Source organism: Cutaneotrichosporon cavernicola (assembly GCF_030864355.1).
Source record: "Cutaneotrichosporon cavernicola HIS019 DNA, chromosome: 4".
NCBI classification, from domain to species: domain Eukaryota; kingdom Fungi; phylum Basidiomycota; class Tremellomycetes; order Trichosporonales; family Trichosporonaceae; genus Cutaneotrichosporon; species Cutaneotrichosporon cavernicola.
In genome coordinates, this window is record NC_083396.1 from 2,613,561 (window position 1) to 2,630,066 (window position 16,506).

The following is a 16,506-nucleotide window of genomic DNA, read 5'->3' on the forward strand; positions in this document are numbered from 1 at the left end:
CTGATCCATCCCTTCGCCACCAACATCTGCAATCCAAACACCCATCAACCTTGTCCAACACCAAAACCACGGGCATCATGAGTAGGCCCGTGTCTCTCGCCGTGAAGCCGCCTGGCACGAACAAGTCGACATGGAGCGCGCCGAGCCAGCGCATCTTCGCCGACGACTCGGACGAGGAGGGCGACGCCTTCACCTCGGCGTCGGGTAGCCGCCCAAAGCCCAGGGTCAAGGCTGAGGACGAGCGCATCGAGGGCTTTGGGAACGGACGTAAGGTTGGCCGCCGCTCCCCAGAGCCGCTCGTTATCGCAGCGCTGCCGAACCGCGACTGGCGCGCCGTCACGACGCAGGCACGGCGTCCAGGATACCGTCCAGAACGGCGGGATGACGAGCCGGTGGTCACCCACGAGCGGACGGGCGACGAGCCGCAGAGGCGCGGACTGCGGCGTGCAGACGACATTGACCCAGATTATGACAACGACCGTAAGCCGGCGCCAGCTGAGCTCGTCGCCGCCGAAATCAAGCAGGAGACCAAGGCCGAAACCAAGCAGGAGACCAAGCAGGAGGTGAAGGAGGAGGAGCGCAAGCCCCTCACACTGGATGAGGAGGCGCTTGCGGCCGTGCTCGCTGGCGACCGCCCCGTCTCGGACGCGCAGCGGCTTGCGGACGATCTGGTGATCGAGAGCGCGGCGGACCGCAACGTCATGACGGAGGACCAGGCGCTCGAACGCCACCTCGACGCGCTCCCCGAGGAGAGCACGTTGGACGACTACGACGCTGTGCCGGTTGAAGCGTTCGGCGCAGCCATGCTCCGCGGTATGGGGTATGATGCGAAGAACGACACACCGATGCACGTGCCCAAGCCCCGACCGGCACTGCTAGGCATCGGCGCGACCGCTCTGTCGTCCGAGCTCCCGCCGAGCCGGAAAGACCCGAAGAAGCGGCGAGAGGAGCGCGCTACTCGCGGCGGGCGCGGGTTCAATGCTGCCGCGCTCATGGTACGCTCGAACGGTCCGAGCCGCGAGGCAAGCATTGCCAGAGAGGACTCGAGGGAAGCGAGCCGGTCCCGCGGCACCAGCCCGGGCGAGAAGCGGCGGAGAGACGACGGCGATTCCCGTGACAGTAAGCGACGCTACGATAACCGCGACGACAGGGATCGCAGACGCACGGACGAGCGCGATACCCGCGACCGTGATCGCGACGGCAGACGCTATGAGACGGAGGAGGAGCGTGCACGGCGCAAGGCGCGTGAGCGCGAGAGCGACAGAGACAGAGACGACCGTCGAGACCGTGATCGCGATCGTGAACGGTCTCGTCGTGACGACCGCGACCGGGACCGCAGCCGATATGAGGACAGGAACAGGCGTGAGCGCGACCGTGATCGCAATCGCGACCGCCCCTAGAGCATTGTACTGTAGAGCATCGTAGAGCAGCATTCCAGCATGTACCCATGTACCACCCTCCTTACGACGTCACTCAAGAGCGCGAAGCGACAGCCTCTGCCGCGTCCTTGACTCATGGTACAATGTATATTACATGTGACCTCTACACAATTAGTATATGTACATGTGGTGCGTCGTGCGAGGAGTGCATGGATGAAAGGCGGCAACTGGCATGCCTGCAGCGCCGGAATGATGATGGGATTGACTCTTCTTATGCGGTGACCGTGTCGGTCTTAGTGATTGGCGAGACAGGAGCGACGGCGATCCCAGTGGCGACTGCGATGGCTCTGGCTATGCCGCTCGGCTCCTCCTGTACTGCGTTGCCGACGTGGAGAGGCGCGTAGAACTCGCGCGCTGCCGATTCAGCCCATTCGACAATGTGAGCAGGGAGCCGGGAGGGCGATTGGATGAGGATGGAGGTGCCGGAGTGGTGCACGGCACGGTCCCAGCGCGAGATGACTGTGGTCAGCGGGTGTGGAGAGAGGGAATGGGTGTCGCACGACCCAAGCCAGGTACGCGGTGACGAACAGCGGTGACATTCCGCCACCGAGTCGTCCTCCCCATCTGCCAGTCTCGAGCCTCCAGCTTCAAGGTTGACGGTCTGGAATGGGATAATGGAACACTCACTGCGCTCAGCCACGAGCCGGGCGTGGATGTAATCGGCGAGGTCGCGGAACGTTGGGGAGGGCGACAGTGGGTGTCCGCCGTTGGTGTTAACTGGGATGCGAACTGTGGACATGTTGTTGGAGTTGGTCTGTGGCGATGATCTGTGCTGGAGGTCGTGCGACCGGCCTTTCTTGATATATATAAGACTAGCGGGGGAGTTCGGGGTGTCTAGAGGCTCGAGTGGCCGAGTGACTGAGTTGCGTGGCTTGGAGGCGTTGGCTGCACGTGAAGGGGCGTTGTTGTTGGCCTTTGTTCTCAGTTGTCTCCGCCCTTCCCTCCTCCCTCGCTTTCCGCCTCGGCGCGCCACTGGGCATTGGCTTCTCGTCAGCCTCCCTTACCTTGCTCCTATTACGTTCCGTGTTAACCCATGGGTGCGGAGCGATTCAGGGGAAGATTAGGCCGAGGCTTGAGCTTACATCAAAGCTCAACGAAAGGAATCATTGCGCCACTGTACTCTTCATTCTCTTCAGCCCCCATTTTACCCTTCCCTTCACAAATCCCCTCATCCAAACCTTGCCACTCGTCACTCTCCACACTCCGCTCCGCTTCTGGGCCCCGCACTCATCAATAATCAATCATCACTCATCACTCATCAGCTGTTACTGATTCTCTAGAGTCCCAAGAGGTCGTAAAGGACGAAAGAAGGTACACTGATGGCCAGGCTTACGATTTTGGAGTTCTCCCGTTCCGACCCCACGTGAGATCCAGCCTCAACCTCGGCCTCCCCTTTGTCTGCTGAGTCAGAGATACGACGACACTAACGCTCATCAAACACCGTACATTCCACAATATTCCGCTCTGCATTCCATCACATTAACGTCTCAAGGGGTAATCGATCTCCTTCCCATCCGATCTCACGACACGGTGGGGCCAGCGGACGTGGAGGGAGCGTGCTGAGGGACGTCCTCGTGGCTAAAGTCGACCTCCTCGGTGCGCGCTGGGCCGACCTTGTGCGGGTCGTAGAACTCTCCGGCACGGCGGGCAAAGTACTCGACGTCGTCCTTTGGAACGGGGTGGAAGGTTGGGATGACAATCTCGTTGTTGGCATGCGAGACGACAACCTCGCCATTCGGCGCGTCTGGGGTGAGCTACAGGTCTCGATATACACTCACAGCCGCGGTGCCACAACCGGACGCAGATGGCGAGGGCGAGAGACTCCCACTGTGGACCGTCCTGCAGCTTGTGCCTGTCGCAGCCAGCGCTGTCTACGGGGATGATGGTCCAGTACATCTTGTCGTGCAGGTGCTGACCCTTGGGCATGGTAGACGAGGGGGCGGGGCGAGTGTTTCCGCTCGCGGTGAGGATGGGCACTACTGGCGAAATGCTCTTATCGAGGGACAGATTGGCGGCACGCGGTGACGAAAAGTCGCTCTCCTCGCGGCGAACTGGGCCAACAGTGTGGGGGTCGTAGAATTCGCCCGTTCGGCGGACGCAGTAGTCGACGACATCCTTGTTCAGGGGGTGATGCGTCGGGATGACGACCTCGTTGTTTCCATGCGTAACGGTGATCTCGCCCTTGGGCGCATCTGATATTAGCAAAACGCCGTCTGGAGAAAAAAGGAAGGCAACTCACAGCCCAAGTACCAGAGCTTGTTGGCAAGGGTGAGAGCGAGCGAGTCCCACTGTGGACCGTCGACCACCTCGGTGTTGATGGGGATAAAGACCCAGTAGATCCTGTCGTGGACGTGAGGAGCCATGGTGAGTATGTGAGTGCGAGTGTGAGTGTGTGTTGGGGCGTGGACGATCACAATTGTTACACCCTTGATATGTGTCGATCTTTGGAGGGTGAGGGTACAAATGGCCGCGGATGAATGACGTCCGGAGCTAGGCCGGTGGCAACCGCCGATACCGCTCTCGGATGTGCTTTGCTGGGGAATGGGGGCCAGGTGGGCGATGGCATCAGCTGACATGGCTCTCGTCTTTGTTTGCGTGGCGTCCGCGGTAAGCTCCAATTCGCTCGCGCCTCCAGTCACGCCCACTTGCGGCATGCCCAGCTTTTCTGACTGATGCCGTACCGCGTGGTACAACGGAAGCGGGAGGCCAGTAGATCTCGTACAGCTGTCCAACTGTCCAGCTGGGATGCAGGAATCCAGGCAGGTTGTCCAGTGTTGTGTTTGTGCCTGGACAGGGTGCTTCGATCAGGTCGATTCGAGGCCCGGCTTTGGCAGGTGTTGGGCACAAGCATGCACATGTTTCTCAAGCGAACAACCCAATCGAATGAGGTATGCATCATGCATACAAAGAGCATTGCAACGATAGGTGGCGAGCTGACATCAACGCAAACCCCCCACATGTCAACATTCTCACAACATGCAGACAGATATGACACTACCAACACCGATGCTCAACTTGACTCTCAGCCCGGCCAGCTCACAACAAGCTCCCATTGCTCGGATCCCTCGCGACACCCGTCACCAGCCAGCCCTCACGGTACGTCGCCTCCGTCTCGCTAACCGCCCAGAGCATAAAGTCGACGTCCATACGCCCCGCCGTCGTGATGACAATCTTGTCATCCCATACGGTGATGGCGTTGTCGCCACGGCGGATGGCTGGGGTCAGCACCTTGCCATCATTCGCTCAGGTCGGCGGAATGAACCCGACCCCTGGGAACGCTTCCTTTGTGTGAAGGCTTCCCCTTGCTTTTGTCGGCTTGCGTCCATTACCTCCACTTTTGCTCCTTCCACACTCGTACTCACCTCGCTGCCGCACCAGCTCGCCGTTGAGTAAACGCGACACGGCGACGAAGAGGTGGTCATCCGGTCGCAGACGGAGCTTGTAATGACTCCGCACGGCGATGAGGATCCGGTTCGTGTCCTCTGGCAGAACGGGTTCCGGCGGTGGCGACGGTCCGGGGTTCGAAAACATCCGGCGGTGTCGGGAGAGCACCTGCATGTCGAGGGGAGGTGTGTGGTGGAGGAGAAGAAGAGAGGGGAGACGGGGGAGGAGATGAGCAGTGCGTCTGAGTGATTGCGTTGGGAGGCGAGAGGGGGGAGTGAACGCCTTGCTCGACAAAAGGTAAATTATGTACGCAGACCAGGTGGAGCGTGAGCGGAGACGCCGTAATCGTCGACGCTGATCGTCGTGTTGATCTTTGTGTTCACTAAAATTGCTGACGGTCGCGGTGTTTGTTCGCCGACGTTATTTGTAGTTGCTTGAACAATGGGTGATCCCCGTTGCCAGGCGCATGGCGGGTGTGTGGTCGTGAGCGCAGAGTGATCAGTGCGGACGTGAGTGCACGAGCGTGTTTGGGAGTGAGGGGAAGGGGAAGCTGAGGATGCAAGGGAGGGAAACGAGTTCAAGAGCTCTAGAGATCGGATAGAAACCGGTGGGCCCGCTTGACACGTACGGGTTCGGGTTTTGCCGATGGACTGCGCCGACTCGTCACAGAGGTCACAAGACGCGAGTACGCCAACTCGTCACAGAGTGGCGTAGTCGTCGACGAAAGGGGGTGGGAATAACGGATGTGGGCCCCCTTTGCCCCGCTCTGCCAAGCCAGGCTACCACCGGAGATTCCGCCTACCCTTCACCCAACCTTGTCTGCAGCATACCTTGTCAATCGTCATGTGTTTGTCACATTCGAGCAGAAGACCATGCTTGTCGGATCCAAGTCTGTGGAATCTGCATTCCTCCCAACACCGCATACATCTCAAGAACCAAGCATCTGGCCTACAACTGCAGCAGAGCCGACCGTTTAAAGAAGGCTCGCCGCCCACCACACTGAAAACTTACTCGGCGTGAGCAGCCTCCTCGAGTCTGGGAAGCGACGCGCGCAGCGCGCGCATGTCTGGGCTGTCGTCCTCGACAGGTGTCGAGTGTCCACTCCTGCGACGATGGAGCCACGCTTTGACGAAACCGTTGCGAGCCGCGACACCACCGTCGTCCTCGAGCACAGGGAGGTCGAGTTCCTCCTCGCCCATCGCACGCTTGCTCGCGTTGCGGAAGCCGTCGAACGCTGCGCGTGCGCCGCGGCTCTCAATACTCTCACGCGCTAGCGCAACTCCGTCGCGCCACGTCTTGGCACGCCCCGAGATGTGCAGAAGCACGGCCGCGTTGATCAGGATGTAGTCCGTGATCGCCTCCATCGAAGGCGCGTCGGGACCCGCTGGGTTCGCGAGGTGAGGGGGTGGCGCTGTACCGTCCATGATCGCGTTGAAGGTCAGCGCGTTGTCCTCGGGCGTGCTACCCTTAACGGCCGACAGAGGGTGGTAGGGCAGACCAAAGTCCTTGACAGGGTCAATCTCGCCACGGTGGATCTTGCCATCCTCGAGCCGCCAGATCTGCATGTTAGCTAGCACCCCTGAAAGAGGAGGAATTGCGCAGACCACTGAGAGACACTCACCCAGGTTGGCCCAGCAATCGAGACCTCATCCAATCCCTCCTTGCCGCAAACAACGAGTGCCCGCTCGACGCCAAGAAGGCGGAGAACCTCTGCAAAAGTGTCGCCGAGCTCGTACTTGGCGACACCTAGGACCATGCGCTGAGGGCGCGCTGGGTTGATCAGAGGGCCGAGCACGTTGAATACGGTGCGGAAGTTGAGCTGGCGACGGATCGGGGCAATGTGTGCCAGCGACGGGTGGTAATGGGGCGCAAAGAGGAAGAGGAAGGGAGAAGCCGGGAGGAAGTCCTTGAGAGCCTCCACGGGGAACGAGAGCCTGCAGTCGAGTGCGATCAGGAGGTCAGCGGACCCAGAGGTCGAGGTGGCCGCACGTGAGCCGTGCTGCGATGTCAGCGGAGGTATGGCGCAAGCAAGGGGTTCATAGAGAACAACAGAGCGCCACATGGAGGGCGAGTACTCCTCGACATGACCGTCTTGTCAGAGTGTTGAGATTTAAAGAGCGCCCGAGCGTACTCGCGATGTCTCTCGACGCAGAGCGGAGGGCGAAGTCCGCTTTTACTCACCTTGGCAACGCGCAGGCCGGTACCTGCCACAACCACGGCCGCCGTTGTGGAGACGTTGTACGTGTCCCAGCCGTCACCGCCTGTACCGACAATGTCGACGAGACCAGTGTACCCGTCGCCCTCGGGGTCAGAGTGACCGTAGTCCCACATGCCGTGTCCGGCGAGCGGCTTCTCAGGCTCCGCCTTGACGTTATTCACTGGCACGGCGTGGTGACGCATGACGTCCGCGCACGCCGCGACAACAGAAGCACTCGTGTCCAGGCCGGAAAGCGTCAGGGCTGTGAGGAAAGCGCCGGCCTGCGACGGCGCGGCGCGGTCACGCGCGAGATGTTCAAACGCTTGCCCACAGTCCTCAGCGGTGAACTCTGTGGGGCTCTGGACAAGCTTCTTCAAGAGGTGCTTGAAGGTCTCCGGGGAGTAGTCCGTGGCCGATCCGTTTGCGGTGGCGGGCATGATGGTTGATGTAGATGGAGGAATGAGAGCTGTCGTGTCCAGCTTCTTGTTCGTCGTTTCCGCTTGTCCGAGCCGACCAGATTGCAATGACTCGATAATCTCATGCTATTTGCATTCGACCAAACCGATAACGCGATAGGTTAATACCTGACACGTGGCGATTACTTCCGCTGCCCACTAAAGACCATCAAGGAGCCCACTATCATTGGCTATTGCCGTCTCGAGTATGGATATAGATACTGGTACTTCCTGTTGACCCACATAGCAAGCTGACGGGCATTGGACGCGTCAGATCCGTCAACATTACATTCACTTGACCCTGCGCGTCATCATCTCCCGCTCTCTATCACAACTCAGAATGAGTAAACGCAAGTTGACAGAGTCAACAGCCGAGCCTCCAGCCAAGAAGGGTGAGCTTTGGAAATCTCCAAATCAGCTCACAAAGTCCACTCGTTCTTCACTGGTAACCTGACCCCTGGCTCATTTGATGACTCGATACCTTCCCTCGTTCATTTCTTCCACCTCGATCCACTCAAGGCAGAGCCACCATCTGAACCGATTCAGATCGTCCTGTATGATCTCGATGGTACGCTTATTACAACGCGATCTGGAAAGACCTTCCCCAAGGGAAGCGATGACTGGAAGTGGTGGGACGACTCAGTGCCCAACCGCCTGAAGCAGGACCACAAGGACGGGAAGCACGTTATCGTCCTAAGTAATCAGGCGTTCAAGGGGCCCAAAGTTCGGAGGGAGTGGCGGGGGAAGCTCCCGTTGATCGCGGCGAAGGTGAGTGCGGGCGCGGTTGGCAGGGAAGGCGTCAGTGGAGGTCACTGCCACCGTGAGGTCGCCACCTCAGTCCTCAGACCACACTCTTACATCCGTTCAGGCTTCCACTACACAGTAGAGGAGAGACTGACTCATTAGCTGTCCAACATCCCTTTGCGTGTACTCGCTGCACTGGAGAAGGACGTATACCGTAAACCGAGGACCGGCATGATCGGCCTCCTCCGTGAGCTGTATCAGGACAACGGATGGACAGTAGGTAAGTCTTTGCGATCCCCCTGTCCAGACATCACTAATAGCAGACTGGAGCAATGCAGTTTACGTTGGCGATGCAGCCGGACGGAAAGGAGACCACAGCAACACCGACTTCACAATGGCGCTGAATGCTGGGATCAAGTTTGTTACACCAGAGGTGTGCCCACTATCAAGCTGTTCAAGGTCCGCTGACATACAGGAGCACTTTCTTGGCCGTCCTCCAGCATACCCAAACCCCCCAATCTCGTTCCGGCCACGAAGTATAGAAGATCTTGACTCTTGTATGCACTGCAGAGCATAGCCCCGCTGATACAGTGCCCCTCGTTATGCCGTCAAGCACGCCTATCGCGCGGGACAAGAAGGAGATTGTAATCTTCGTCGGACCACCGTGAGTGGCATGGCTGTTCCCACTGTAACGTACAGTGCAGCTGGCAAGACCTCATTCTACCGCCGCTACTTCTCCGACTACGAGCACGTCAACCAAGACACTCTCAAGACCAAGGAAAAATGCATCCTTGTGGCCCGTGAGCATCTCCTCGGCGGCCGCCGCGTCGTTGTCGACAATACCAACCGCGATGTCGCAACGCGCAAGCTCTGGCTTAACTTGGCACGGGAAGTCGATGCGCCCATCCGCATCTTCCACTTTGCCTGCCCCGTCGACCTGGCCCGTCACAACAACCGATACCGCGCGTTCTTTGCTCCTAAGGACGAGCCCAAGCGGGAGATCCTGCCAGAGTCCGCGTTTGCCTCATACAAGAGTGGCTTTGAGCCTCCAACGCTGAAGGAAGGCTTTGACGAACTGCGAACTGTCAACTTCGTCTGGGACGGGACTGATGAACAACGCATACTCTGGGACCAATACCTCGCGTGACCGGAAGTCTCCCAACTGGTCTTGGCGCTGTCTGGGTTACTTTAGGATGCAACTCTATGTCTATGTCAGCCGGCCATGCGCACCAGCGTCGCCCTTTCCGACTGCATGTTTCGTATCCATAACCACGTTGGACGCCTGGAATGGCGGGGTGTGGTTGCAAGTAGACGGGAGTATATTGGATTGCCGTGGGCCAAAAGACCGGCCAGTGACTTGGAATGTGGAGTTGCCAACCCAAGCTTGGCAGAGTTCTTCCGAGCCCGGATTTACCTGAGCATGGAAACTGACCTCCCAGTAGCACACAACAGTGTCCGCCCACATTCTCCCAACCCAAAACAATCACTTCGCGTCAGCACACTATCTAATCCGACAAAGTCCCGCGAGACTTCTTGCACTCGTGCCTACCTAATCCGCGACCAAACACCTTTAGCAACGGGAATCTCGTAGCCGGGACGCACGGCCCGTGACCGGCATGTCAACCCAGCAGGCCCAAGCGGGGTCGTCATCGGACACGCTCGACGGGGCATCCGCTCAACGGTGAGTGGCCAGCGACATGCGCGTGTCATCCATGTACCCTGGACCCGCACACGAGGTCTGCATGGTGTGTAGTGTGTTTGCAGGCCTCATGCCGGGACCCATGCGGGGAAGGATGTGCCCGGCTGGTCGAGCTGGGCACGGACGTGTGGCTGACGAGAGATAGGGCCGAGGATAATACCCCACGCGTCCAGCTTGCATGCTTCTACTGCCGCGCAAAGCGCATCCGATGCAGTGGCACCAAGCCCGTATGTACGGCCTGCGCTAAGGGAGGCGCAACGTGTGAATGGCCGACAGGACGACGACGCAAGCGCACACGTCGGGAGATGGAGGAAGCGCGACGTGTCGAGGCTGCCGCCACAACGTCATCGGCTCCGGGGTCAGGCATGACGCACTACGGGATCAGCCCCGGCGGCGCGAACGGTGCGCCAGTCAACGCCACATCCGTACCGCCAACGGCGAGCGGGAGCGTGCAGCCCGTCGTCGACATCTCCAACCCATGGGCGGGGGCAGCCAACTTTGTGTGGCCGCCTAACTTCCTTCCTGAGGGCTTCTCGTTCGACACGCTAGACCAGCCCATCCCAGGGTTGCCGGCAGCGCAGATGACCGACTTGTCGTCGCTCGGACCACTCGAGGGCTTCCTGAACGACAACAGTCCGGGAACGGATATCCGTTTCTTTCAGGCGCTCGATGGGACGGCCTATCTCTCCGGCGATCTCGAGGACGACGAGGTCGAGCTCTATTACTACCGCTTCAGCGGTACAACGGCACTCAATCCGGGCATCAATCGGATCAGCCTGAAGCTGCACCGACGTGATGGGGTTGTCCGCGCGCCGGAGCCCGAGTCGACTGGTACACCTTCCGACCGCAGCATGCGCCCGCCACCTGCACCGGCGGACCTGTTCGACGCGAATGGCCTCCCGCACAAGCGGGTGTTTGACCCGATCTTCGAAAAGTTCCTGAAGCACATGAGCCAGCACTTTCCGTCGGTCTCGAGGCTGCGCATGGAGGAGCGGTACGCGAGCGGGACGATGAGTGCGTTCCTCGCGAACTGCATCCTCGCTTTAGGTGCCCGCTTCGGCGGCGAGAGCGACGCGGACGGCGTGGCGGCCTGCGCGCCGTTCGTCGCCAAAGCACAAGAGCTCGTCATACCCCTCCTCCACTTGCCAGCATATGATGTCGCCACCGGCCTCCTCATGCTCGCGTGGGCGAGCTATGGGCAGAACTCGGACTCGGGGCTATGGCAGTACTCAGGTATGGCGATACGCATGGCAATCGACCTCGGCGTGCACGAGAACTCGGAGATGTACGAGGACCAGGCGCACCTCGTGCGCACGCGCCTGCTCTTTTGGACTCTCTTCGTCACCGACCGCGTGGTCGCGTTCGCGACAGGCCGCGCCGCCAGCATACCCGAGGACATCATCGAGATCCCTCTGCCCGAGGACACTGATTTCTTCCCAGACCCAGCCCGGAACACGCCGCAGTTCATGCCCGAGGCCATCCAGCCCGTTCCCTTCGTCTACCTCACGCGCCTAATGATCATCTGCGGACGAATCAGCAACGTTCTGAACGGGCGGCGCGGGCGCGCTCGCACCCTCGTCTCGACGGACGAGCCATTAGTCCAGCAGCTCGCGGAGCTCCAAGCCCACCTCGTCAAGTTCTACGCCAGTCTGCCGGAACAAATGCGCTGGTCCGCAGACAACTTCAAGCACCAGCATGGGCGCGGGCACGGTGGAACGTTCCTCGCCTTGCATCTATGGGCCCACGCTGTGCTCGCTCTCGTCTATCACCCCGACCTGCTCAAGTCTCCAAGCGGCCAGGAGACGCCGTTGAACCGCAGCATGCCACGCAACGTCAAGCTTGCGATTGCGAGCTCGCGCCAGATTGGCGAATGCATGGTCTTTGCAGACCTCGTCAGCCACAGCTCGTATACCGCGACGCCGATCGTCGTGCAGCCCATATATGTCGCCGCAATGGCTTTGATTCACGAGATGCACGCTGCGCAGGCTCAGGCACGCACGCGCACCCCGACGCCTGTCGAGTCGGACTCGCGCGACTCCAATACACCAATGGGGGGCGCAGCACACGCATCACACGCCAGCGACCTCTTCCTCGTCTCCATGGCCAAGCAGAACTTCACCGCCCTCCTGCGTGCCATCAGCCGCGTCGAGAGTTACTGGGCGGGTGCGGGCTACGTCGCTGCCCTCCTTGAGAAACGTGAGTCTCCCGAGGACATGGCTGACCACAGGATCTGGTATTGCTGCACCGGCCCGCGCGAAGAAGACGTTCATCAGCTTACCCGACCAGGGCTTGTTGCGGCGCTTCAAGACGGACGTGCGTGACGATCCGCGAAACGTCGCACCAGCGACAGAGACGAGTTTGCGTGAAAGCATTGCGCGCTCGGCGAGCGGTCACAGTGCGGGACCGTCACCTGTGTGGGTCAGCGACTTGCTTAATGGATACAGCGTAGAGAATATGAGCTTTGCGCCAGCCGACCAGTTCGACTTTGCGCGACTCATGGCTGCGGCGGGCGGCCAGCCTGGAGAGAGTTCGGAGGGGTAGACGTGCGTACGGCATTGTTAATCTTGTACCTTTCGTGTTCATGTACGTGCTTGAAACATTAACAGGTTGAGGGGCATAACGCGAGGCGTAAGGTAGATGTCGTTTATCGCTCCGTGAAGCTAGCTACGTGCATTCATACTGGTTCCTCGGACATCTCCGACACCAACATCTTATGCCTCGTTATATCAGTCGGTAGATTAAATGACTCTTAATGCGGATTCTCTGAGTTCCGGTTGATCATTCGGTCGTGGGTTCGAGCCCCACACGAGGCTGGACAGCTCCTAGAGCTGGCCCTCTCTTTTGGAATCGATACGGTATGGTGACAGCGAGATGTTGATGTTGGGGAATGGTTCTCCTTGGAAGATTTGGGAGCTAGGGGTCCCAAACAGCTGAGACTGCGGGTAGGCGAGGGCTGTACAGTGGTGTTGGCGTGGGGTTGCAGCGTCAGAGGTTCGGCGTTTGAGACGAGGATGACCTGCAGGATCTGGCGATCTAGGCTCGCAATAGGGTGCACAAGAGCGACAGACAGCTGGAGAGGTACCCAGCTACGGGGGAGCCAAAACGCTGTAGAAGTGGTGGCCGATGTTTTCAGCTGGCAGTCGTTACACGAGGATCCATTCGCCACGGAGAGTCTGTTGCTTTGTGACGGTGATTGCCGATCTCAGCCCACCTCGCCAACCTCGCCTTGGTTGACGTCAGCGAATCGGCGACGCTTCCATGAACGCTGCCCCACTGTAAGTATCACTCGTTCTGGCCACTTTGCCTCGACCGAAAAACTCCATGATCGACTACGCCTCCTATCCAGCCGTTATCGAGGCGATCTTGCGCGTCGCACCCTTCGAGGCTCTGCTCGCCCTACGGAGAGCATCCAGAGACTTCCGCGCGCGCGTCGACTTGGTTCTGGCCCAGCACCTCGTCTGTGAATGGTACCAAGTGACGTCGGGTCGCACTGGCGCCCGGCATCCGGCCTTCTGGGGACTGTGCACGCAGCCGCAGATCCCCCGCGCAGGTGGACACTACAGTCTCCCCAAGCCGCTGGGCGATGCCTCGCTCCTAGGCGACTGGATCCCGGCCCGCATTGATGCGGTGGACATTGTCGGCCAGCAGAGCATCTACCCTCTCCTCCTCCTCACCGGGCGTCTCAAGCCGACAACCGCCCGCCTCTGGGTCTGCGGTACGCCGACCGACGTCGATACCCAACTGGCATTAGATGCTGAATCACTTATTGTGATGGGTCGGCCCCTTGGTCTGGCCGGCCCATCATCAGTGCACGAGGAGCCGCGGGTCGCACTCACAACGCGTGTCCGACGCGTCATCTATCACCTCAACGACAAGTATGCGGCCAACGCCACGCTGTTTCGACAGATCGAGCCCCGCGCCGCGGTTCTTCGTGACTTTGAGATCGTCGTGATTGTCTCGGGACTGAACCGTCGCGGCGGCTTCCTCCTATGGGAGATTGCACACCTCCAACGCGAGCGGCCACACCTCCGCATCACGGTCGTCAACCCTCCCCCCGGACCCATGGGATCATATCCTGGCCCAGTGTCGAGCCAAGAACTCGCGGCAAAGTGCGGCAGTTTCCGCGAGTGGGCGCGCGCGATCGTCGAGCGCGAGTGCAGCGCCGAGCTGTTCGAGGATCGGTGGCGGTTCTACTCTTTCGAAGAGTATGCGCGAGTTGTAGGTGCGCAGCGGTTCGCGCTGGAGATGGGCGAGATGTGACATTTTTTCAACGCGATCGATACACTGGAGCCAAGAAGGTGGAAAGGAAGGTTGAGCGTGTGATCCACTGATCCACTAAGCAGCATTTGTAGGGATAAGAGTGCAGGGCGGCCCGTCATCGATCATGTGCGCCCTCGCACTCTGTTTCCCACCCACACAGTCATCTACCCAGTCATCCCTTAGCCAACTCTCTCTTCTTCGCATCTCTTCTTTACATTTCCACTTGACCTGATCCCACACATCTCGGCTCTCAATCTTAACCATCTCCGAACAAGTCTCATCGGAACACAATTGTACAACCAAGAGGAACTTCTTCCTCGTCCTACGCTAACCACACTTACGCCTTCTTAGGGAAGAGGCGCGCCAGCGATTGGAGCAAGGCGAGGTTCTCGATGTCCTTGTTGTCCTCCTCCTGCTCGCTGATGCCGTACCGGGGGTTGGCCGAGCTCTTGACGATCGTGACCCCACGCACCGGGTTGACGTACACAAACTGGTTGTAGACGCCGATGCCGGCGAATTCGCCTTCGTCTCCAGGCGGCACCCACCACTGGTACCCATACCCGAGGGGGAGATTGTGTCCGCCGACGATAGGCTGTCCGGGCTCACGCAGGGGACCATCGACAGTCGTTGCCTCCTTCACCCACTCCTTGGGCACGATCTGGCGCCCGTTCCACTCTCCGTCGAGGCGGAACAGTTCGCCAATCTTGGCAAAGTCCTGTGCGGTCAAGTTGAGCCCGCCATACGTGTGCTCGACGTTACGGTTATCGAGCAGCCAATAACCGGGGTACCGCATGCCGAGGGGCTCATAAAGCTTCTCCTGCATGTAATCGGTAACGCTGCGGCCAGTTGCGCCTTTGACTAGACGTTAGCACTGCATTGGAAGCAGACCCACCCAGGGCGCCGAGGACCTGCGTTTCTGCCGAGTTGTACCGGCAAACAGTGTCTGGCTCGACCTCGCGCACCATGGACGCAATAAAGTCATCGAGGCATCCGCCGTCTTCTCCGCTGGCTGCACGGCCAAACAGCGCAATATCACTGTTGGGGTCCGAGTAGTCCTCGTTCCATCTAGCGCCCGACGACATGCGGAGAACAGTGCGGATGGGAACGCCGTCATATGCGCTCCCAGGCTGAACCTTGACGTATTTGCTAATAGGCTCGTCGAGGGACTTGATGTGTCCCTCAGCGTGGGCGATACCGACCAGAGTGGAGGTGAAGCTCTTGGCAACGGACATGGAGAGCCACGGCACCTCCGGGCCGCTGGTGAGCCAGTACTCTTCGAACGCAACCTTGCCGTCGTGCAGAACAAGGAGGGCGCCAGTCGCCGTATCCTTCAGCAACTCTGATACAGAATGCTCCTTCCCGTCGCCGCCGGTGTACGTCTCGGGCAAAGTGAGTTTGTCGCCGTCTGGGAAGATGTGGGGGTTGGCACTGGGCTTGAGGGTCGAGACGGTGCCCAGCTCGTGCAAGCGGCAGAACTGCTCGTGCTGCGGCTTGCCGCTGAACAGGCCCATGTCGAAGAGAGTGAATGCCTTGTTGTCGCCCATTGTGAGATTGTCGCCCATTGTGAGATGTGCGGGGTTGGACGGCGTGTTGTTTCCTTATTAGTGCTGCGGCACGCCGCAGCACCGGTCGCCGGGTATCGTCTCCGGGTAACATTGCGCTGCCCACATCCCACATCCTGGCGCACAGGAACTGTGTCGTTGTAGTCGGAGTGGTTGGTTTGTGATTTTGCCGAGCGGAGCACGAATGATCTTGTCCACATGATCTTGAGCTATCGGTTATCGCTTAGGAGGATGGCTGGGATGGTCGCCGACCCCCGACACGTTCGCGACCGGATGCGACACACCCAGTCACAGGTGCGGCAGCTGGCTCGTTGTGACATGGGCACTAGTCGCTGCCCACCAGTCACCAGTAACAGGGGTCCGCAGTCGGGGTGGTGGATGAATTAGATGACCCGGTTGATCCGCGATCCACGATAACCCGGCTCCGGGAATTCCTCGGCATCTTTCCCAGCCCAACAAGATACGTTATTGATACGTTCACCAAGTGCAGACCTGGCTGTTCTGGAGGACAAAAGAGGATACTTTAGTGACGACATCTGAGAGATTCGAACTCTCGCGTGCAGAGCACACGGCCTGCTTGCAAGCAATAGCAAGGCCGCCCGATAGGCCACTACGGGAAGATGCCTTGGGGGTTTGGAACTTTGGAGGGGGCATATGAACGAATCGATCTCCTGGTCACGCTGACTTTGAGTGTCATGGCTGACACGGGATCTGAATCTGGATCTCTTGCAATTATACAATCGGTAGCGTGAGGTATGTTGGCTGA

The 16,506-nt window shown here is 59.4% G+C and overlaps 9 protein-coding genes across 9 annotated transcripts; 4 read left to right on the forward strand and 5 right to left on the reverse strand.

Annotated features, from left to right (window-relative positions):
• Positions 1-77: 77 nt before the first annotated feature.
• Positions 78-1,400, forward strand: spp2 (uncharacterized protein; the record flags this gene model as incomplete). Its single annotated transcript, XM_060600901.1, has 1 exon — positions 78-1,400. The coding sequence occupies one exon, from the start codon at positions 78-80 to the stop codon at positions 1,398-1,400; it is 1,323 nt and encodes a 440-aa protein (XP_060457448.1).
• Positions 1,401-1,650: 250 nt separating this feature from the next.
• CcaverHIS019_0410040 (uncharacterized protein) lies at positions 1,651-2,178 on the reverse strand (the record flags this gene model as incomplete). The annotated part of the gene is made up of 2 exons (XM_060600902.1): positions 1,651-1,898; positions 2,067-2,178. The coding sequence occupies 2 exons, from the start codon at positions 2,176-2,178 to the stop codon at positions 1,651-1,653; spliced, it is 360 nt and encodes a 119-aa protein (XP_060457449.1).
• Positions 2,179-2,959: 781 nt separating this feature from the next.
• CcaverHIS019_0410050 (uncharacterized protein) lies at positions 2,960-3,802 on the reverse strand (the record flags this gene model as incomplete). The annotated part of the gene is made up of 3 exons (XM_060600903.1): positions 2,960-3,183; positions 3,218-3,631; positions 3,679-3,802. The coding sequence occupies 3 exons, from the start codon at positions 3,800-3,802 to the stop codon at positions 2,960-2,962; spliced, it is 762 nt and encodes a 253-aa protein (XP_060457450.1).
• Positions 3,803-4,475: 673 nt separating this feature from the next.
• On the reverse strand, positions 4,476-4,997 carry CcaverHIS019_0410060 (uncharacterized protein; the record flags this gene model as incomplete). Its single annotated transcript, XM_060600904.1, has 2 exons — positions 4,476-4,654; positions 4,802-4,997. 2 exons carry the CDS (start codon positions 4,995-4,997, stop codon positions 4,476-4,478), a joined length of 375 nt encoding a protein of 124 aa, XP_060457451.1.
• Positions 4,998-5,830: 833 nt separating this feature from the next.
• Positions 5,831-7,457, reverse strand: TRP4 (uncharacterized protein; the record flags this gene model as incomplete). The annotated part of the gene is made up of 3 exons (XM_060600905.1): positions 5,831-6,382; positions 6,445-6,822; positions 7,005-7,457. 3 exons carry the CDS (start codon positions 7,455-7,457, stop codon positions 5,831-5,833), a joined length of 1,383 nt encoding a protein of 460 aa, XP_060457452.1.
• A 358-nt stretch (positions 7,458-7,815) lies between these two features.
• pnk1 (uncharacterized protein) lies at positions 7,816-9,366 on the forward strand (the record flags this gene model as incomplete). The annotated part of the gene is made up of 7 exons (XM_060600906.1): positions 7,816-7,867; positions 7,903-8,243; positions 8,382-8,499; positions 8,543-8,652; positions 8,695-8,776; positions 8,811-8,883; positions 8,919-9,366. 7 exons carry the CDS (start codon positions 7,816-7,818, stop codon positions 9,364-9,366), a joined length of 1,224 nt encoding a protein of 407 aa, XP_060457453.1.
• A 469-nt stretch (positions 9,367-9,835) lies between these two features.
• Positions 9,836-12,459, forward strand: CcaverHIS019_0410090 (uncharacterized protein; the record flags this gene model as incomplete). The annotated part of the gene is made up of 3 exons (XM_060600907.1): positions 9,836-9,900; positions 10,064-12,114; positions 12,146-12,459. 3 exons carry the CDS (start codon positions 9,836-9,838, stop codon positions 12,457-12,459), a joined length of 2,430 nt encoding a protein of 809 aa, XP_060457454.1.
• Positions 12,460-13,239: 780 nt separating this feature from the next.
• CcaverHIS019_0410100 (uncharacterized protein) lies at positions 13,240-14,178 on the forward strand (the record flags this gene model as incomplete). Its single annotated transcript, XM_060600908.1, has 1 exon — positions 13,240-14,178. One exon carries the CDS (start codon positions 13,240-13,242, stop codon positions 14,176-14,178), a length of 939 nt encoding a protein of 312 aa, XP_060457455.1.
• Positions 14,179-14,515: 337 nt separating this feature from the next.
• On the reverse strand, positions 14,516-15,740 carry CcaverHIS019_0410110 (uncharacterized protein; the record flags this gene model as incomplete). The annotated part of the gene is made up of 2 exons (XM_060600909.1): positions 14,516-15,036; positions 15,071-15,740. The coding sequence occupies 2 exons, from the start codon at positions 15,738-15,740 to the stop codon at positions 14,516-14,518; spliced, it is 1,191 nt and encodes a 396-aa protein (XP_060457456.1).
• Between the last annotated feature and the right edge of the window lie 766 nt (positions 15,741-16,506).